This window comes from Sciurus vulgaris, assembly GCF_902686455.1.
Source record: "Sciurus vulgaris genome assembly, chromosome: 14".
NCBI lineage: Eukaryota > Metazoa > Chordata > Mammalia > Rodentia > Sciuridae > Sciurus > Sciurus vulgaris.
This window is the reverse complement of record NC_136475.1, coordinates 52,463,948-52,485,995: the sequence shown is the minus strand read 5'-3', so window position 1 is coordinate 52,485,995 and position 22,048 is coordinate 52,463,948. Positions and strand designations below refer to the sequence as shown.

General features: G+C 39.5%; 1 protein-coding gene across 8 annotated transcripts in view; it reads left to right on the top strand.

Annotated features, from left to right (window-relative positions):
- EML6 (EMAP like 6) overlaps nucleotides 1-22,048 on the top strand; it is a 252,532-nt gene that overhangs the window by 180,850 nt on the left and 49,634 nt on the right. For all 8 annotated transcript variants that reach the window (XR_013759096.1, XR_013759097.1, XR_013759098.1 and 5 more), the window contains exons 21-25: nucleotides 3,514-3,655; nucleotides 6,721-6,873; nucleotides 7,422-7,553; nucleotides 14,558-14,646; nucleotides 18,607-18,783. Coding sequence is in view for 4 of the 8 variants with exons in the window: in XM_079110188.1 (XP_078966314.1) it covers nucleotides 3,514-3,655; nucleotides 6,721-6,873; nucleotides 7,422-7,553; nucleotides 14,558-14,646; nucleotides 18,607-18,783 (693 nt within the window). In the remaining 4 variants the exon portion in view is untranslated. The remainder of the gene's footprint in view (nucleotides 1-3,513; nucleotides 3,656-6,720; nucleotides 6,874-7,421; nucleotides 7,554-14,557; nucleotides 14,647-18,606; nucleotides 18,784-22,048) is intronic.

The window sequence follows — 22,048 nt, the reverse complement described above, 5'->3', positions numbered from 1 at the left end:
TGCATCCTGGGGAACAGTCCGTATACACATTATGGCTCAGAATTCCATGCAAGGTTTTGAAAATACATATGCCCAAGCCCACCCTGAATATCCTAAATAAGAATCTGTTTACCAAAAGCAAAGCAAACAAAACAAAAAGCCATTTAATCCAATCTCAAAACCTCTATAGCTAATTGAGCCAGATAGCCAGGCTGAAAACCATACTGGAGAGGCCCCTTGAGGCCTCACTTATTTGTTATCAGATGTTCTTGCTTCTGTTATTTCCTTTCAAACTAACATCTTTTTCTTTTTGGTCATAGGTTCTTATTTTTTTAATGCTTGTACTTGTGCATTATAGTTATACACACTAGTTGGGTTTCTTTAGACATAATCATACATGCATGAAGTTTAATGCTCCGTTTCAATTCCCAGTGCCTCCTCTTTCCCTCTCCTCCCCCCCCAGTTCCCTTTCTCTACTTTGCCAATCCTCCTTTCTTCCTTCTATTTATTTACTTTTATTAATTGATGCTTTATAGATACATACAAAGGTGGAATTCCCTATGATATCTTTATATGTGCACAGAGTGTAATTTTTGTCAAATTCATTCCTCATTTCCTCCTTTTTCCCATCCCTCTTCCCTTCAATCTCTTCCTCCTGATTTTCCCTCTAATCTTATGAGATCTGGCCCCTCCCTTGTTTTCCCCTTACTTTGCTCTAGCTTCCCTGTAGAAGAGAAAACATTCAACCCTTGATTTTCTGAGTCTGACTTATTTCATTTAGTATGATGTTCTCCAGTCTGTCCATTTACTGGCAAATGACATAATAATTTCATTTCTTCTTTGTGGCTGAGTGAAACTCCATTGTGTGTGTATATACCACATTTTCTTTCTTTATTTATCTGTTGACAGGCATCTGGGCTGGTTCCATAATAAGTTATTATTTAATATTGTTGAAAAGCATCTGTTTTTGACCTCCAAATGTTTGAGAGTTTTGTTTCCATCCGTACTATTGCTAAATACTTTGGAAAAATAGTTTGGAAGATTTCAACTATAACATGATTTGAAACTTAAGATTTAAACCATTTCCTAATTTCATGAAGCATTCTGTTATAATTGAGATTATTTTGTTTAAATATGTTTTGAACTTGATGGTAAAGGTTCTTCACTTTTTGGTTCTTTAAAATTCTATTCTTTCCTATTCTTCTGTTGCTGTAATATCAACCTTCACCATCACTTACTGAGCACCTGGTATGCGTCAGGCAGTGCCACTGTATGGCATTCCTCTCATCACCAGTACAGATTTGCTCAGTTAAGATTGTCTTGTAAGTGGGGGACCAAAGGCCAACACAAGCCCACAGCCACAAGCTGAGGACTGCAGAGCTAGAACTCAAACTAAGACCTGTCAGACACCAGCCCCTTCTCTTCCACTACTCCAGGCTGTTGCCACAGGTGTCTTGGCCATGGACATTGCAGGAAAGTATGCAGAAGGTTCAGTCCTCTGAGCTGTGGGTGGCCAGTGAGCAGGTAGACCCTTCAGACATCACTTTCCACCATCTTCTCACCTTACCTATGAACCATTCTGCCCCTTCCGCCCCCAGCATCTCTGTCCTCATCTGTTCTCTCATTTGCTGTTTCCTCTTAGGTAGAACTCAGTAGTTCAGTTCAGTGTCTGTGGAGCTTCTTCTGAGGCTTGCCCTGGGCTTTGTGGTATGCGTGGTGGAATAGGGTTTCCTGCTCCCTCAGGGTCATAGTGCTGACCTGGGGAAAGACAGACGGTAAGGGAAAGTTAAGAAACCATGAGGCAGCTTAAGATCACCATCTGCCCTGCAGTGAGAAGATTTCAAAATTTCCAGTTACACTTGGAAAGGATCATTTATTGTTTCAGGGAAGGAAAGCTAGTTTGGAGAAGAGGGAATAAGTGATATGCATCGAAGTATGAAATTCCCATTGTGCACACTTTTTGAATATAATCAACTCTTTATTATGTAGTTTGTGATAAACTTGATGGGTAATTAGCAGCAAAATAAGATCCTGGGCCCATTTCCTTACATCATTCAAAATACTTCTGGCCTGTCTCACTCACTATCTACTCCTGTGCTATACAGGAATTAAAATGATCAGATTAAGGAAATACGATTTTGAAAACAGCATGAGGTAGCAGTTTGAAAGGGCTTCCAAGTCTGCAATCCTGTCCTCATGTAAAATGTGCAGAGGGACTTGGCTCATAGAGAGGTTCCTGCAGAGCCAGTCTGGGAGGATATGGGATAGGAACACCGGAGCTTTCTTCTGATTGTGCCTTAGGGTGGGAGGCTTTTGAAGAATAAGAAACATGGGATGCAAGGTGCTTCCAAGGATAATAAATAAGAAAACAATCTATTTCTCCTTCAGCTGCACATTTGATCAGATATTTGAATGTCAGTTGTATTTGGAACTTTTCCATATTCTACCAAATTATTGTTTTGCTCAAATAGTCTTCCAGCTAAATTGAAATCATCCAATTTCTCTTTGGAACACCACCTGTTCTTGCTAAGCATTCCAGCTCCAGTCACCTGTCAGCTGCCTTTCATGGTCTTCCCATTTGCTTTTCTATGCAACGTCTTTTTATAATTAGTCATTAAAATCAGAAGTTTAGTAAAAAAATCTAGTCTATTGCTCAGTAGAACTGATCTCTCCTTTACATTGCTTTATTGTGTGATAGATTATAGAAATCGAATTTATTTTCTCCCTGTTGTCTTTGTTTGTTTGTTTTTTTTAAATACTGTTTTCTCTCAGTTGTTATTCTAAGCCAGTCAAGTGTAACATACAGGTTATGGAATTGGTCCTGTGCATGTTAAACACCTTTCAGTTTTCTGATGTTTATTGTTGGCACATGTAGAAAGCAATTTGTGAACAAATGCTGATTCTGAGCTATACTTGGGGGAAGAAAAGAAAATTTTGATTTATTTCTTTTCTTTCAAGTGCTATACAAAGGACTAACATTGTATAAATAACAAGAATATTGGGGCTGGAGAGATAGCTCAGTTGGTAGAGAGCTTGCCTTGTAAGCACAAGGCCCTGGGTTCGATCCCCAGCAACCCCCCAAAAAAAAAATATTGGTGGTACTTACCTCTGTTAGAATACAATTTTATTGGAGGAAGTGGTTTGTGTGTTTGTGATCAAGCTGTTTAACTAGGAGGTACATACACACTGTGTTTATTCGGAGTAAGAGAATAAAAGGTGGGCATTTCACAATTCACCTGGATGTTTCTTTCTAAATGGGAAGATGTTTAGCCTCATACAGACATAACCTGTAAGCAATGAGTCTCTTTTGCTTTCCAAAAGAATGCTTTAGTATCATGTAGCCCTAGCTTTAAATTCATATTCAAGTGAAAAAATTATTCAGTGCAATCATTTTGGCTTAGGGAAGCTCTGTGTATATTCATACATGAACCTGTGTGCTATATTCTTGGGCTGCACAACATGCTGGACAGGCCTGAAGAAGGCCTTGTAGGAAGCGTGAGCTGAGTTTCTTTTGCCTTGGTTCTTCTCCTACAGGGGCACATGGAGGGAGAAGTGTGGGGATTGGCAGCTCACCCTCTCCTGCCCATCTGTGCAACAGTGAGCGATGACAAAACGCTTCGGATCTGGGAATTATCCTCACAGCACCGCATGCTGGCAGTACGGAAACTCAAAAAAGGTACAGGGCATCACCTTTACACATCATAAAAGTATTTACAAGCAACAGAATATGTTGAATTCATCCATTTATTCAACTAATATTAATTGAGAGCTCCTGTTATATGCACCCCCCCCAAAAAAAAATATGCTAGCAATGGGAATTCAGAGCTCACCGTGCAGGTAAAACTAAGTGCACATGAAGTTTTTCCAGAAGGCTGCCCCAGCTCTGCTGTTCACTGCATTTTCCTCGTACTGCACAGACATTTGCCACCTGGGGGCAATATGTCCTTCCTCTTCCCATCGAGAGCTGTGGGAGTCAGTTGAAGCACGTAGGCTTGTAAAGAATGCTATTTATCTTTGTGACTAACAGTCTCCAGGGCTTATTACTGAAAAGTGAAGGTCATTTATAATAGAAAAATAATACTTAATATTATAAGATGAACAAATATGCATTGAACCTATCTGTGCACTAGAATTTAAGAGGCACACCAGGAGTTACCAAGTAACCAAACGTTTGCTGAGTGCCTTCTGTGTGCAGACACTGGGGACCCCAAGGTAGTAGGACTCATCTCTAATGTCAGAGATGGACAGATTTGCACAGAGTCCCAGCAACAGATGGCCCATTCAAATTGGGTAATTTGAGAAGAGTCTAAAAATGGGACTCTTTACAAAGAGGGGGTAGGAAATGACTGGGGGTGGGGCAGCACTATGCAGCTAGTACCAGCAGTTTCCATCGCCAGCCCTGGGGTTGAAGGGTGAGAGGAGGGAGGCATTGCTAGAACTTTGAAAGTGAGAGCAGTGAGATGGCAACCTGAGAGGAGCTGTGACTGTCAGCCAAGAGAGCCAGTGACCACAGCCAGCACACAGTGACCCTGAAGGAGGCAGCTGGGGGAGCAAGCTCCCCAGCCTCCCCGTCTTCCTCCATCCCTCTAGTCACCTGCCATGCTCCTCCGTGGCCACAAAAAATCAGAAACCAGGGGGCAAGGGAGCCCCAGATGCAGTCCTCCCAGGCCAGCTTCAAGCACAGAGCAGGTGGGCAAGGGTTAAAAAGCAAACGTGAAAGGTAAATTGAAGCTATCCCACACAAACCTGCTTCCTGGGACGACTTCATCAGGCAGGTGACAATAGCTGAGGCTCAATGGGTCTATAAAAGTTCTTAAGACAGGAAAGGATGAGATTGACCTTACAACATCTGTACTGGGTAGTCTTATAAGCAGAGAGACGTGGGAAAGTGTTCTGGAGGAATATGTAAAATGAAAGCTAGGGCTGAGACAGCAGCCCCGACACTATTTAGTCTGCACAGAAGGCCAGCAACTGAGGCCTCTCTCATTACCACTTGTGGATAGGAAACTGAAGCACAGGGTACTTAAGTAGTTTTCCCAAGGTCACACAGCTAGTAAATGGTGGAACTGGATTCAAATCCAGGCAGGGTAGCCCCAGAGAGCACACCTGTGGCGACCTCTTGATGCAGTCTCCCTCTGCCACGTTGTCTCTTTACCCTACATGCCTGGGCCTTGGTAAGTGGTGGAGGCAGGATTCCAGCCCACGTGTGAGTCTCAAGCATGGTTTTAATTACTGCAAGACTGAATGGTTTGACCTCTGATTTACAATGGGTAAATGAAAACAGGTCCTCAGAGTGGAGAACTCAAATGTTAGTCAATGGACTTTATTCCCTGGGTTAAAAATTAGTTCAAAAGAACAAGTATCAACACAGATAGGATGATAGGTCAACCTGGTTTACTCCAGTTATCTTGGTATAATTATTAACAACTCTACTTTTTACTCTCAAAAGTTCCCCAGTGTGTATAATTATGGTTCACCTAATCTAAGGGCAGGCTTGTCTTTTCATTGTCTCAGTACCATCACTGTGGTTGACTTACAGTAGGCAAATAAATGCCAGGTGAATGAAAGAAGCAAGATATCATTTAGTTGAGCCAGTTTGAAGTTATCAGCATGACCACAGCTTTCAGCATACTATGAACAGCAACAGGAGTCTGAATGGTAGTTGAGTTTGAGATGCCTCAGCACAAGGCTGCATGGCTGCTATATCCCTGGGCTGTGCCCACCACAGTTATGACAGCAATAATGGTGGCTGTGACAATGATCTGAAATGGATTGTGGTGATTGTTGCACAACTCTTTGATCATATTATGAACTATTAGAGGTTGAAGTGTGGCTCTGTGGTAGAGCACCGGCCTGCCATGTGTGAGGCCCTGCGTTTGATCCTCAGCACTGCATATAAATAAATAAAATAAAAAGATCCATTGACAACTAAAAAATATTTTTTTAAAAAAAAAGAACTAGTGGATTCTATAATTGGGTAAGTTGTATGATATATAAATTAAGTCTCAGTAAAGCTCTTTGGAGAAAAAAAATGGTGGCAGAGATGGGTATATTCCTAAGTAGGCTTCCTATTAAACATACCTCCACAAACTCCATACTCCTCACTTGAAAACGCCACACAAAGCAACAGAAAGTATGGCTCATGCAGCACCACCGTCCTCATGCCAGTTAGTTTCACAAAGACCCCTTGAGAGAATGTTGTCAGATTGCATTCTTCCCGTGACAAGAGAGGCTGGTCCAGATTCTTCCACCTCTAGAATTGTGCATTATCCATGAGGCAGAGAAGTGGGAGTGAATAATGAGGTTTTTAAAAATACAACACATTTGTACATAAGGTACAATATCCAAAAAGTGGTCTCTAGAAATTTTATTGCAGAACTTACATTCTTAAACATTTCCTCTTTCCTTAGCCAAGTAGAGGCTATATTAATCTTTTCCTCCTTTCTGCTGTTTACCCAACTTGTCTTTTAAAAACTCCAGGTGTTCAGATACTGAGAAATAAATGGGTAAACCTTATGGAAATTGGAAATGTCTTTTGACATTATGATGACTGTCCTTGGATTGAAGGAAAGAGATGTTTTAAATTACGAACTTAGTGTTCTCACAAGTGTAGCAGTTAAGATCCAGTCACGTGTCCATTTGTAATGCCCGCTGCAGGTTTATCCATCTCTCCATCTCTCCGTTTGGTTTGCTTGACAGACAGTGCTGGCTGGCAAGTGTTCTTTGTGGATTCTTTTATAGGCGGAAGATGCTGTGCCTTCTCCCCTGATGGGAAAGCCTTAGCGGTGGGCCTGAATGACGGGAGTTTCTTGGTGGTAAATGCTGATACTGTTGAAGACATGGTCTCCTTCCATCACAGAAAAGAAATGATCTCTGATATTAAATTTTCAAAAGGTAAAAATGACAGTGCAGATTTTGAGAAATGTCATAGTCTTGGAGCAAAAAAAAATTTAAGAATGAACTATTTTATTTATTTTTATAATTCCTTGTTTGAGCTATTTTTATTAGTTCTTTTTAGTTATACATGACAGTAGAATGTATTTTGACATATTATACATACATGGAGTATAACTTCCCATTCTTGTGATTGTACATGATGTAGAGTTACACTGGTTGCGTATTCACATGTGAACATAGGAAGTTATGTCCAATTCATTCTACAGTCTTTCCTATTCCTGACCCATTCTGTCCCTTCATTTCCATTTGTCTAATCCAATGAACTTCTAATCTTCCCTCCACCCCCTTTATTGTGTGTTAGCATCCGCATTCCAGAAAGAACATTTGGCCCTTAGAAACCAAAAAAAAACAAAAAACAAAAAAACAAAAACCAAAGAATGAACTATTTAAAATGTCTCTTTGACCTTGTTCCCACTTTACTAGTTTCTTGGAAATAAATTCCCATAGAAAGTGTTTTGGTGTTAACTGCACCTTTGTTTTCATAGATACAGGAAAATACCTAGCTGTGGCATCCCATGATAACTTTGTGGATATTTACAATGTACTGACGAGCAAGAGGGTTGGCATCTGTAAAGGAGCTTCTAGTTACATTACACATATTGACTGGGATTCTAGAGGTAAAGTATGTGTGACTTTTAAGGTATAATTTCTGTTAAAAAAAAAAAAATATCAATGTCCATACATACATTGTTTCCAGAGAAAATGGCAGTTGAGTTTTAGAGAAAAGTTTGGGAAGGGGGACTCACTATAATGTAATGGTTATAAGTTTGTAGCCTAGAAGCAGCTGTCATTACCATTATCATCATTGCTGATTTGGGTCATTGAGTTTTAAGACTGTTGAAGACGCACAGTGTCACCTTTTACCACAGAAGTCATGACCTTGCCTTTGGGTTGAGCATCTCTGTCCTTGCCCAGGGTTTCTTCCTCTTTCCTGCTTTCCCCTTTTCTCCACCTCCTGGAGAACTGCCCCCAAAGGCTCCAGCAATTTTCAACTTCCCATGGGGAAAGAAAGCTATACTCAGCTTGCCTGAAGTATCTGCTGTCCCAAGCTCGCAGCCTACCCTCTGCCTCATCCAAGTCATGCCCACAAATGCCATGAAGACATTTATTTAATACATCAAGTGTCTGCCATTTGCAAAGATGTAAGCCAGAAAATGTGAAGGATCCAGAAGTGAGACATGACTCCTCTCTGCGGAATTTACAATTTAGTGAGAGACATGCTTGTGCTGCGCTAACACAAGAGCATAAACTGGGTGAGGCGTGGGAGCAAGAGGTGGTGAGTCATAGGAAGTGGTGAGCCTGGGCTCAAGATGGGCCGAGTCAGTACTGGGGTAGGATATAAATGCTATAGGGTGGGTAACTTTTAGCTCCTATTCCAGAGACTTGGCTGATGTTTAAAGGCTGGAACAGGCATTTAGGAATGGGCAGAGTGGGTGCTTTCAAAGAAGTTGTAGTCCATTTTAGAAGAAAAGCACCCGCACACTGTGCAATGAGGAAGAAACTCCCAGGGGAATCTCTGGAGCCTTCTGAGAAGGAAAGACCTTCCAGGTGGATCTTTAAAGATGTGCAGAAACTCACCAAACAGTAAAGTCAGGGAAGAACATTCCAGGCAGAGGGAATATGGCCTGTAAATCTTTGAAGGTGGAAGGAACAGGGGGTTAGGAAGTAGTGAGTCATGCTGCGTGGCCGGGGTGGAGGGGAAGCAATGTGGAAAGGCAGTAAAAAGGAACTCCTGCCTCATGCTAAGAAGTTTATGTTGAACTTTATTCCGCAGCCACTAAGTGACCCCAGGTTATTTAGAGCAGGGCGTTCCTTACCATCTCAAGGAGAAAGAGAACATAGAGTTAGACAGCAACTAATATAAACCAGAGAAAAAGGTGACAAGGGCTTGGACCAAGAAGAGGTTACTTCTGAGACCCAAGAGTACTTTGTTTAAAATATTTCTTGAAACAATAGTCACAGAGTAGGGCTCAGCAATCCTTGTGCTGAGTGGGTGTTCAGTTGTGGCTGGACCTACCCTACTGGAATTTGGGCTGCTTTAGCTTTACAGCCTGCAGGAGTTTTATAGTGCACACTAGGTGGAGGAAGGCATGAGGTTTATTGTAAGAGGTATAAGAACCCAACAAGGGCAAAGGGAGATCAGATAAGTCCCTCTTGCTTTTATTTCAGGGCAGTGCCATCCAGAAGCAGTGCAACTTAGGCTGAAATTTATGATCAGGCAGGACATGGGTGCCTGAGTCACCTAGGAACTGGTGAGGCCAGTAGACAGAAGCGGGGTAGACAGAAGCAGCTGTTCTTCAAACCCCTTCTTTGATATTCTCTGTTCTGTCATTTTTAAAAATCAGTGATTTCCCCCCTTTTATTCTCCTGCTAGTTAAGATAGGGTATGATGACTTTCGTTTGGAATCTACCACACACAAGCATGACATCTGTCACAGATGTGAAATCCCACCACCACAATCACTATTAGGGGCTAAAACTTACACTTCTATTAGGAAGTGAAGGGACAAAAGAAAATGGGTTATATGAAGACAAATTTAAAAAAAAAATAGTTGTACATGGACTCAACACCATCGTTTTATTTATTTATTTATTTATTTATTTATTTTGGGTGCTGGGGATCGAACCCAGGGCCTTATACTTACAAGGCAAGCACTCTACTGACTGAGCTATCTCCCCAGCCCCTTTTTAATGTGGTGCTGAGGATCAAACCCAGTGCCCCACTCACGTGAGGCCAGTGCTCTACCACTGAGCCATAATCCCAGCCCCAAGATAAATTTCTTATTGGGAGGATTTTTAAAATTATTTTTAATTGTGGCAAAATACATATGCAATTTATCATCTTGATCATCTTTAAATATACAGTTTAAGGCATTCATGTTGTTAGGCAACCGTCACCACCAACCATCCTCTTTTCATCTTATAAAACTGAAACACCATACCCATTAAACAGTAGCTGCCCATTCCTCCAGTCCCTCCCTGGCAACCACCATTCTGCTTTGTAAAACAGTTAAACAAATTGACTATTCTCAGACCTGATAGAAGTGGAATCGCACAGTATTATTTTTTTGTAACCAGCTTTTTTTACTTAGCATAACACTCCCAGGGTTCCTCCATGCTATAGCATGTGTCAGAATTTCCTTCCTTTTTAAATTTGAATAATATCCTACTGGGTGTGTATTCCATATTTTGCTTGTATGTTCCCCAGTGGATGGAAACTTGAGTTGCTTTCACATTTTAGTTAATGTAAATAATGCTGCTGCAAACCTGGGTGCAAAATATCTTTTCAAGGTCCTGCTTTCAATTCTTTGGGGTGTATATTCAGGGAGGGGACTGTTGGACCATATATAGTTCTATTTTTAATTTTATGAGGCACCACCGTGCTATTTTTGATAGCAGCTGCACCATTTTACTTCATCACCAACGGTACACAAGGGTTCTACCTTTCCTACATCCCTGCCAACAATTGTTATTTTCTGTTTTTATTTTGATAGTGGCCACCCTAATGGGTATGAAGTGGTATCTAATTTTTTTTTGGGGGGTGGAGGTATCAGGGATTGAACCCAGGGAAGCTTGCCCTCTGAGCCACATCCTTTTTTTTTGTTTTTAAGACAGGGTCTCACAGAATTGCTTAGGCTAAGTTGCTGAGGCTGATCTCAAACTTACAAACCTCCTGCCTCAACCTCCCAAGTCACTGGGACTACAGATGTGCACTTCCACACCCGGCTCACTGTGGTTTTGATGTGCATTTGGAGAATTGGTTTTTGTTTTATTTTTGTTTTTTAAATTCTGCAAGTGTGTAAGTTCTGTGTCAGATACTGGGGATTAAAGTGGAGTAAGTCCAGGATGAAAGCACAAGATCTTGGCTAAGATCAGTGTGTCAGTGCCATGGATGGTCCTGGATAAGGATCTATGTCAGGTCCCTCATCTTGGAGCTATCACTTGGTGGGAGAGAAGCAAAATTCACTCTTTCCAGAATTCTGCCCAAGCCCAGCCTCCTGGAGCTCAGGCCCATGGGCAGGGCACTGGGAATAAGGAGGAGGCGGCCAAGGTCTTGAAGGTCTCTTTTCCTCAGGGCTCCTTCAGTCAGGTGAGGGTGTCAGACCAAATAGTTTCTATGACTTGAGTATAAAGTAGAATGCTTGTGATTTTTAGAGAAGGATTATATCATTTGGAGAAAAGAACAGGTGTGCCCATGAATCTTCCATGGTTTAACTCCAGTCCCATTAGCTATGAGACATGTCATCCAGATATCCAGGTCCCCAAATGCCTGGAAAATGTTTCATGCTGCCTCAAGACCAGCCTACCCTTCCACAGAGGGGGCCTGGAGGGTTTGGCAGGGGCAGCGAGCAGAATTTAGAAGCAGAGATCTGTTTCATTCCTTTGATCCTGTCAGAAATAGTGAAAGCATTTGCCAGAGCCAGCTGGCTCGTCAGGGCAGAGGTGGCGCAGCTGCAGAAGCCTTTCGTGGTTGCCAGCCTGAGCCGCAGGTCCCAGGAAAACCGGAAAGTGCATCAGGCTTTTGCAGAAACATCAGATACTCTGCATGAAAGTTCCTATGTGGACTGCTAGAGAAATAAAATATGGAGAGAGACAAAACATGGAAGGATGTATTCTAAATGCTACAAGTTCTTTTCTAGAAATGTCAGGACTAAGATCTTTTACCAATTAACAGTGTGAGCCATCATAGGACATTTCATTTCTGTTTTCATTGCGAATGGCCTGATAAGTTTGATACATGTAATACCACTTTTGGAATTATTCTAACCAGTATATTATGTGGCAACTGGAATAACGTATGTGACTCATTTTGTGGACAATAAAACTGTGTGCCTGACAGATGTCTGATCTACTCTACCTTCTTAGTAATGAGCACAGTGCTTGTTTCAGTCCTCTCATTCTGTGTCATTAGATTCCTAGTGAATAAAGACTTGAGAATTCTGAAAGAATAGGGTTCCTAGTATTCAGAAGTAATTATATAGGGATTATCCAGTCTTTTTCTTCTTTGCTTATTCTCTGCCCTTAGAAGATTTCAGTGGTGGTGTATCTATAGCCTATATGATATACATATGAATTCAAAGGAGCAGAGAGAGAAGAATAGTGACCTAAATATTTTCTCTATGCTAAAAAAAAAAAAAAAAGTGGAATAATAACAGGAGTAAATTTCAAGGGGCTGTAAGGGTACCCATAATTTTGCCTTCCTAACACAAGAATAGTTCTTTTTTAATTATTCACATCCTAGGTTAAGGAATAGATACCCAAACTAGCTTAAATTTTAAAATAATAATGAAGAATGGGTTCACCAGAGAGATTTAGGGATATTGGGTAGAATCTAGAACAGGAAGCAGCATCTCCCAAGGAACTGGCTATAGGAATGAACTAGAAAATAGAGACTAAGCAACAAGTTCCTGCCCCTTTCCTCTCCTGCTCTGTGGCAGCTAGTCTCTGTACCCACTACTCTTCTGGGCCTGTGTCTGCCTTTGGTTTCTCTGCACAGCCCAGTCTCAGCTGCCCGCAAATGCATTCATGATCCCAAAGCCACATCTCATCCCAACTGGACACTCCTGGGTCACTGTCTGCCTCCAGAGTCAAACCTGACTGTAGGGGCCTGTCCTTCAATGGGGGCGAGTTCTCAGGAAAGAAGTGCAGAGGTAGGTACCCCACAAGGTGTCTGTGACACCATGTGGCACTTTTGGTGCTTGCTCTGTGTTTAAAGTCTAATATTCTTATAATCATAAAGTGCCTTACTCTGATATTTTAGTCTTTTGTTGTTGTTCATTCAGATATTAGTTTTTTAAGTGATGTATTATCTTTAAAAACCAGTGTAAAGTGAGTTGGGATCATCTGAGAATTATGATTCTCTGAGTTCTCTTAGTATCTCATGGTTAAAAATTCATCCAAAACTTGGCCACATTCAAAGAAGGTCTTTACTGAATCCTTTAATCCTTTTCCCACATGCTTTGTTATCTGCAATCACTATTGAACATCCTGAAAATATAATTACAAATATACTTAGTTCTTTGGAAAGGTATTGATTACTCATTTTTTTCAAGTGCTAAATAGCGAAAGTTAATTTAAGTCCCTCTTTTTCTCATTCATGTATGTTCAGCCATGAAGTCAGAAAACAATATCCATTTTAGAGGACACACTTTCAGATTGCTTTGCTCCTCAGAGTCAAGGGAGCCCCCAATCAGCCATTTGCTAACTTACCAAATTAGAAACAAGATTGTCAGTAAAGAAATGAAAGAAACTTGCTTTTAATTCATCACTTCCTTAAGGTTAGCTGAGCTAGATTTCAGACCCAGCTGGTACCTACTTAAACATTAAAGAATGTGATATAAACCGCAAAGTTCTTTTTGGAGCATTTTCCCCCCAAGGACAATTTAAGACTACAAGACATATTTAGGTATGTGGGGGAAAAAAGAAAGGAGAAAGTTATTTTATACAGACATACGCTGGTCCTTATAGATTAAATATTATGATGTCTGAGATTTGCTTCAAAATAATCTGGGGTGAGATGGTCAGAGGAGCTTATGAGACAGTCCTGGTCATGGGTTTCTAATTGTCGAAACTGAACAATGAACACGTAGGGTTCCTTACGATTCTCACTTCAATATCTGTTTGAAATTTTCCATAATTAAGAAAAAATGCTGAAAAATAACAGACCATGTGTATACCTTGAGTCTTTAAGATTTTCAAGCCAAAAAGGATTATTGCCACAGTAGAAGGGAAATTAGGAAATCTAATCTTTTTCAACATCAATCAAAATTAAGATGATAGTTCTATGTCAGACGGAAAGATTATATTTGCTTAACATTCTGTTTGCAGAAAGTCTTGTATTTTCCAACTTTCGAGTAAGACAAGGTGGAGAAGAAAGCATTTTTTATTTTTTACAGACTGCATTTTGATTCATTGTACACAAATGGAGTGCCTCATTTCGTTTCAATGGTGCATGATATAGATTCATACCATTTGTGTAATCATACACGTACATAGGGTAATGATGTCTATTTCATTCCAGAAGAAAGCATTTATAGTTTGTTTTATGTGTCCTTTCTGTTCTAACTTTGTTTGCTGCTATGCTGGACATCAAACCCAGGGCCTCATGCAAGCTGGACAAGAGCTCTACCACTGAACTATATCCCCAGCCCCTCTGTTTCTAACTTTAAAGACAGATTTAGAATTTAGACCTGAGTGAACACAATGCTCACAACAAGAATCTTGCCTCAAATGCCATAATTCTTGCGAAAGCAGTTTACTTCACTTCATTTATATGCTAAGCAACAACAGGGGAAAAGTGCAAATAAATTGATTTTTATTAGTCTTTGAAAATTTGTAGCTATTTTCTAGCGCAACAGAGTAAAACATATCAAGCTTGATTCTTCTATTTGAAGGATATGCAAGGTCGAATTTTATGAGGTTTATATTCCAAAAATCATAGATTTGGGTCTTGTACCTTGTCATGTTATTTCTTTTACATGCCCTTCTGAATAATTTAACATGCATTTACTCAATTTATGAGACTTTGATTAAAATGAATCAAAATAGTGGTAACTTATCATTTTATAGTAAAAAAGATAAATACACAGTTTAATTGTCTGTCTCCTTTCTGTCATCCCAGGAAAATTATTGCAAGTTAATTCTGGTGCCAAAGAACAGCTTTTTTTTGAAGCTCCAAGAGGCAAAAGGCATATTATAAGACCTTCAGAGGTAACAATCATACACAAAGCTATTAAAAAGTATTTTGTGTAGGTTTAATATGTTATTTTTTAAAAACCTATCCATCTTTACTGGCATGGGTGACATTTAGCTTACCTTTAAGTTTGATCATTTCTTGAATCTGAATCATTGCTTAATCTGGTTTCCTAATTTCCAAGGATATGAATTCACTGTACCCATGACAGAGGAGGGTAGAGTTGGCATTCTGCTTCATTTTTCTTGCCTTTATACAATAAGTTAACACTTTGGATACCTATGATTTTTTCCATTCATCATGTCATTTTGTGTATAAACATATGTTTTTGAAATATTTTCTTAGTGTCTATTGGTAATAATAAACAATATTATATGCAACAATAACAAATTCTTTTTTGAAAGAAACCATCCACAGCTTGATCATTCCAATGTATCAACTGTTTCTTCATGTTTTTCTCATGTTCTTATCCTCATAGGTAATTTTTTAATTGTTGAAATCAAAGCCTCTGTGGAATTTTGAATCCAAAAACATGTGTTCCTGGAAGCTAAGTTGCTTTATGGGCTAGTACCTCTTTCAGGGTCTTCACATAATGATCCTAATTATCAAAAGGTCTTTCCATGATTAAACACTAAGGAAGTCCTCTTGGTCCTTGGAGATAAGCTGAGTGATTTATTTAAGTAACCTTTGATGAAAGAATAGGAAATATTGCTTCTTTTGAGGAGTAGGAGAAAAGAGTATGCTACTAATTGACAAGCCCTTGCCTCACTCTGGCCTTAGTTGGCAAGTGTTATAAAATATCCCAGTATTGTTAAGCACTCCTAAAGGCAGTGGGACATAGGTACATTCACAATGTTTCTGTTATTTAAAAAGGGAATATACATGTTGTACTTAAGAAATACAAGTTGTCATAGGTGATGACATTGTGTTATGGAAACTGATGATTGCTGAATTGATCTTACTCCCCAGTTCCAATTGCCTTATCTCTGACTAGTTCTCATTTTAACTTTTTCATATGAAGAGACATAGTCTTGAGTAAGATTTTTTTCATTCATTCACTGAACATTTGTTGAATGTGCCAAGTACTGTACATAATTATTTTTTTTAATCCTCACAACAGTTTCACTTTACAGATAAGGAAATTGGGGCTCCGAGAAAGTGAGAACTGTAGAGTTGTGGTCCAATCTGGAGGGTTCACTTGTGACTCCACAAGTGCCTGGACCGTGAGGCATCTCGATTTCTCCTGTGTACTAAGCATCTTTGTACATCATTTCAGATTTATTTTCCCTTTCTTCCCTAGTACCCCAAAATAAGTATACTCAAATAAAATACAATTTAACCAAATGGTGGAGGAAAGACAAGGCTGGCTTGGAACAGATAAGCAATCATTACATGAAAGAATATGCACAAAAGGCAAATTTGTGTTATAAAGTTGACTAAAATGGAAGGCTCTTGCTCTGAAGAGTTAATTTGCTATCAGCGGTGCACACTTACTGTTCCAGAGACTGATTTCTGATCATGCTGGTTTCGGAGTCCTCCCCGCCGATGTTTTCTAGGACAACCAGCCTGGTGGCATCAGTACTATGATCACCAAAGAGGCAGCTCATCGGTTTAGACATCAACAGGCCCTTTAACTGAAAATAAATGGCTTTGAAAATCTTTTCGAAAAGACTTTTTAAGAAGTACCAGTGATGAAACTAACATAAAGCTTACCCGGAAAGATGTTAAATATGACAAATATTAAAACGTTCATTTAAAATCCATCTGATGCAGAATGGTAGGGTTAACATAACAATATACTAGGAGGCAAACTCTCTGGAGTGTGACTGCCCCTCTGTTTCCTACGCATGCTGTCGCCTAAGGGATGTAACCTCTCCATGGGCTTCAGTTGCCTTCTCTACAAAATGATGTTGATTTTTGTAAAGTGAAATTTAACTGTAAAATGAGATTGTCAACTCGCACCTAAAGCCGGGTGTGGAGGATTAAAATGTAGTGATATAAAGTATCTGGCACAGTCAACAAATGTTAAGTGAATGGATGACATAATTAAAAATACTTCTTACTCAAGGTGCTAAGGAAGACCAGAGTTTTTAACAAGTTTACATAGTCTTTTGGAGTTTTATGAATTACAGGGTTTTTTTGTACCAAGGATTGAACCCAGGGGCACTTGACCACTGAGCCACATCTCCAGCCCTTTTTTTTTTTTTTTTTTTTTTTTTTGAGATGAGACAGAGTCTCACTAAGTTGCTTAGGGCCTTGCTAACTTGCTGAGGCTGACCTTGAACTTGTGAACCTCCTGCCTTAGCGTCCCAAGCCGCTGGGATTACAGGTGTGCACCACTGCGCTGGGCCAAGTCATTCTTAATATTCCATTTTAAATGCAATATTTTTAGCTTTCAACAAGCTTAGGCTTGTGCTTCCCCTGGAGAACAGTGTCCAGATCTGGCAAACAGCGATCTGTTGCAGGGCGGGGGGATCACTTCAGGGTGAGCAGAACCAGCTCACTCTTCTGTCCATCTAACAAGGCCAGCACCAATGTGAGGGATTGGGAATGGACAAGGAGGGTCTTAGAAAAAGAACCTGGAAGAAAGTCAGTTGCTGAAAAACCTGCTTCCAGAACCTGCAGGGAATGGTTGCCTGCTTTTCTTCCTGTGAAGGTCAGTGTAGAATGTCATGAGGGGTTGGAAGACTCCAACTTCTGCTTCAGAAAATGGAAGTAATTGCTGAGTGGCCTACCTTGAATCACTTCAGCCTCTGGTCCTGTCTGGGACTCTCCAAATCACTGGACCAACTGCACATTTTTGGTTCCAGTTCTGCATGTGTTCAAGAGAAGCACAGAATATTAAATGAGGGTAAATGTGAGTGATTGAAAAGTGTATGCCACCTTATGACGTGACTAAAACCCTGACTGCATACTTATCTTAATTTCTCTTCTAAGCAATAATAGCAAGCAAAAAACAGAAGAACTGGAGGCAAATGCATTAGCAGTGTGCAGAGCGGTTTCAAAATCCAAAGGGAGTGGTCTGGACTCTAACTATGATTCTTTTATGATTTTTTAATATTCTTTAGACAGTGTTTATCTAAAGAAACTAAGATGTACTAGCAGATCGTGAATGAAAGTAAATGAGATAAAAATTCCCAATGAAAGCCAAAAACATAGTGTAGTTATTATTTATTGTTTTGCCCTAAAACAGAAGTCTCGATTTTATCAGGATTTAACATACAAATTGCAAATCTAGCCATGAATTTCAGACAAAACAGTTTTAAAGAATAAAAGAAAGTATATTCATGGCAATGCAATGTGAACAGCTCTTCAGATTTTTGGAATAGTCTCTGTAGAGCATAAAAGATATTAAGCAAGCTGCAGAATCTTATTACTTTTCCCTCCAAGGAAAAAAACTTGCTCCTTTAAAAAGGAAAGTTATGTCGTATAATTTTTAAAAATAATTTGCTAGATGATCTTCCCATTGGCCAATCTAGCTCAGTAATTCTCAGCTCAGAGCAATTTTGCCCCCAAGAACATCTGGCAATGTCAGTGGACAAGGGTGTGGTACTGGGACTCAGTGGATGGAAGCCAGGGATGCTGCTAAACATCCTACCTGATATGGGACATTCCCTCACAACCAGGAATTATTCAGCCTAAAGCATCCGTGCTGCGATTGAGAAAACCTGCCCTATTTATGGCCTATCTGATGATACATGTCTGGTTAAAAACTAAGAATCTTTATTATTGTCAGAGTTCTATAATTCCAAAATGTGCCTTTGATTTAGAGAAAAATATTTGGATATTTGATTGTAAGGTTACTTGTAAAACAATGCAGATATGACTCTAAATATGTAACTTGGTGTCTGTGCACCTCAGCACACAACTCAAGTTCCTGAAGTTGGCATGGTCAACCACTCAGCTGCAAATGATTTCTCTGAAAACAAAAGAAATGAGGCTGTGCAAAACTGTAATTTTCCTCCTTCCTTCTGCAGATTGAGAAGATAGAATGGGACTCGTGGACCTGTGTTCTGGGGCCCACCTGTGAGGGAATCTGGCCGGTACATAGCGATGTGACGGATGTCAATGCTGCCAGTCTCACCAAAGACTGTTCCCTCCTGGCCACCGGAGATGATTTTGGTTTTGTTAAGCTTTTTTCATATCCTGTCAAGGTAATATTTCATGTTTGTTATATGTACTTACTCGGCCTCATTAATAACCCCAGATCTATCTGTTATAGATAAGTGGATTTTTAAATTTTGAAGGCATAGGCAATTGATAATGTTATTTACAGTATCATTTGTGTTGTATAAAAACCTCCCTGACGTTGTGTTTGAGTGATTAACTTAAGTGAAATTCTGATGTGATGGCTTAAAATTTCTCCTCGAAAGATCTTTAGTGGTTATCTCATAGACTTTAAATGATGAGTCATCTTCATGACATCTCAGACCACTATTTTCTGACTCGTACTAGCATACTTCCAGGGATAGGCAAATCACTCCCTTACAAAGCAGCCCAGTTCTTTTTCTATAGCTCCAGTTGTTAAGTGTTGCTCTGAGTTGAGCTGAATTCCTTTCTCCTCAGCCGATGCTCTGGCCTTCTGAACCAGCATTGAACCATCATCCAGTCCTCTAACAGCCTTTGTAAGTAGGAGGATGATATTTGACCCCTTAAGGCCTCATTTTCTCCAGTCTAAACCTTTCCAGTTCCTTCAGCCATTTCCTACGTGCCATGGTTTGCAGCTGTCCCCTGCCTTTATTGGCATTTTGTTTTATAAGTTCCTGCTTAAACTTTCTCATCTAGAACTGAAGTTGGTGCTTCAGATATAATCTGACCAGCTCACTGCAAGCAGCACTGTGACCTTCTTGGTTTTGGTTTTACATTTGCATTCGATCAAACTAAAATGATATCAACTGAATTAAAATCATAAATTATAGATGTCAGTCTTAAAACTGTCCCATTTATCCCCCATCCTGTATTTATGCAACTGATTTTCTAAAATCTGAGTATAGAACTTTACACCTGTCCCCCTCAAAAAAAAGTTTTATCTTGTTTTTCTTTTTCTCATTATTTTTTATTGTATTTTATCTTTTTTTATCTTGTTATTTAATCCCATTGTTTCATCCTATCAATGTCTTTTAAATAATTTTTGAAATATTTACTCTCCCTTCCAGCATCATGTGATCTTCTGCTTTCACAATTGAGTTCTAGATCACAGAAAGACAAATAGATGAACTAGAATATTAAACATCTGCACCAGGAACCCCATTCTGACATTTCATTTATTAATCCACACATTTAGTTACAGTTCTTTGATAAATAACAGATACTTAAATCACTCTGACTATATCATCATGCAGCATAGGCCAACAAGACTTCATTAAAATATTTGGTATAGTAGCTAAAAAGCCAGATTGACTGTCTCTGGCACCCCTAATCTGTCCTTCTAATAAAACACCCTGTAAAAGATTTTGAAGTTAGTTCACAGTGAAGCCCTACTCCTGCCTGGTAATCACTTGATTCCTTTCACAAGGGCTTATTGAACTTCTGTGTAATATTTCATCCCAGAATTTCCCACCAGTTGCATCAGATCGTGAATCAATATTTGCCTATTTGCCACCTCTCTTGATTTCTCAACTCCTCAGCTATTGTTGTTACTATTTCTGGGGTCTCCTTTGATGACATCTATCATCATGTAAATGGGCGGGTTTGCCCTTTCTGGTTTGAAGAGCCTTCTCTTTGGCAGAGATTAGTCCATCTACTTTCTGTTAATATTAAGCCAGCAAATCTAAGTATTCCTAACTTTTTTCTATTTTTTCTTCTTAGTTTTTTACGATAGCTTTCATGAAACTACACCAAAGGGTTCATGCAAGACTTCTTTCTTTTTTCTTTTCTTTTCTTTTTTAACAACGAGCAGTGTTTTATTGTAACTGGTGTTTTGTTTGTTTTGTTTTTCCATGCTTTCCTCCATGTTTATTCGCTCCTATCAGTCACACTTTTCAAACCCGAACACTCCAGTTCCCTTGGCAGGCACTTTGGTTTCTTTGGATGCTTTTTTGTTTTTCCTCTTCACTTGTTAATATCTGGCTGGGTTATTATTTTGAGTAGCCCTAAGACACACATTTGATTAAATCTAGTATTCTCTTCATTGTCCATCCCAAGTCCCAGAGTCACCTGGTGAACTTTGCTCAGTGATCTATCACTTCTCTTTCACTTACCAGCACTTCCTGTTTAATCAGAATTCAGTTCTAAGTAGCCATTCTCCTTGATACTTCTTTGAAAAATAAATGAAATTGCTTGCAGGACAAGTACAAATAAATTGATACTGTGGTTTTAGTAGACTACAGTTTGGGCAGCTATTTAGACAGCAGAAACCCTTGTGGTACTATTATCTCTTCTGTTCTAAGATTATTATTCGTCTGGGATTTCATCATCCACTCCCCAGCCTGATGGGGTGGGATGTCTATAGCAGTCATTCTAAGCTATGTTTCTCAGACTCACAGAGTTCCAGGGAGGTGTCCTAGAGACTACCTCAGGAAGGAAGACAGGGTCCAAGTGAAGGGGGCTCTGGGTTCTACCCCTGCTTCAGTAAGAATCACTGTTTTTGTGTCTTATTCATAGAGCTTCTGTGTAAGAATTTTTCCGCCAGCATTTTATTGTGAAAAATTTTAAGCAAACAGGTAAAATGAAATAACGATGAACTCCTAGAAACCCACAAACTGCATTCTACAATTAAAAAAAGTAAATTGTGGAATTAATTTTAAAAAGTCTCAACTTTACACTTTGAGGAACTATTTAAAGAAGAACAAAGGAAGGAAGGAAATAATAAAGATTACAACAGAAACAAATGGAGCTGGCTCTGGTGGCACACAGTTGTAAACCCAACTCCGCAGAAGCAGAGGCAGGAAGATCACAAGTTCAAGGTCAGGCTGGGAAACTTAGATCCCTTCTCAGGGGGGAAAAAAAGATTGGGGGGTGATGGCCACTGTGTTGTAGTTCAGTGGTAAAGTGTGCAAGTTCCTGGATTCAATCCCCAGTACTGCCAAAAAAGAAAAGAAATGAAATGGAGACTATAAAGATACTAGATCAATAAAGTTGAGAGTTTATTCTTTTAAGAGATAAAATTGACAAAGCTTTAAACTAACCAAGAAAAAAAGAGGACTCAAACACACTTATAAGTGAAAGAGGAGACATTACATGATGCCATAACAATACGAAGGATCATAAGTTGACTATAAACATGCCAACAGATTGGATAACCTAGAATAAACTGATAAATTTCTAGAAACATACAACCTACCAAGCCTAAATGATGAAGAAGTAGAAAATCTGAACAGACCAATAATGAGTAAGGAGATTGAATCAGTAATCAAAATCTTCCTTAAAAAGTCCAGAATCATGGCTTCATGGGTGAATTATACCAGACATTTAAAAAGA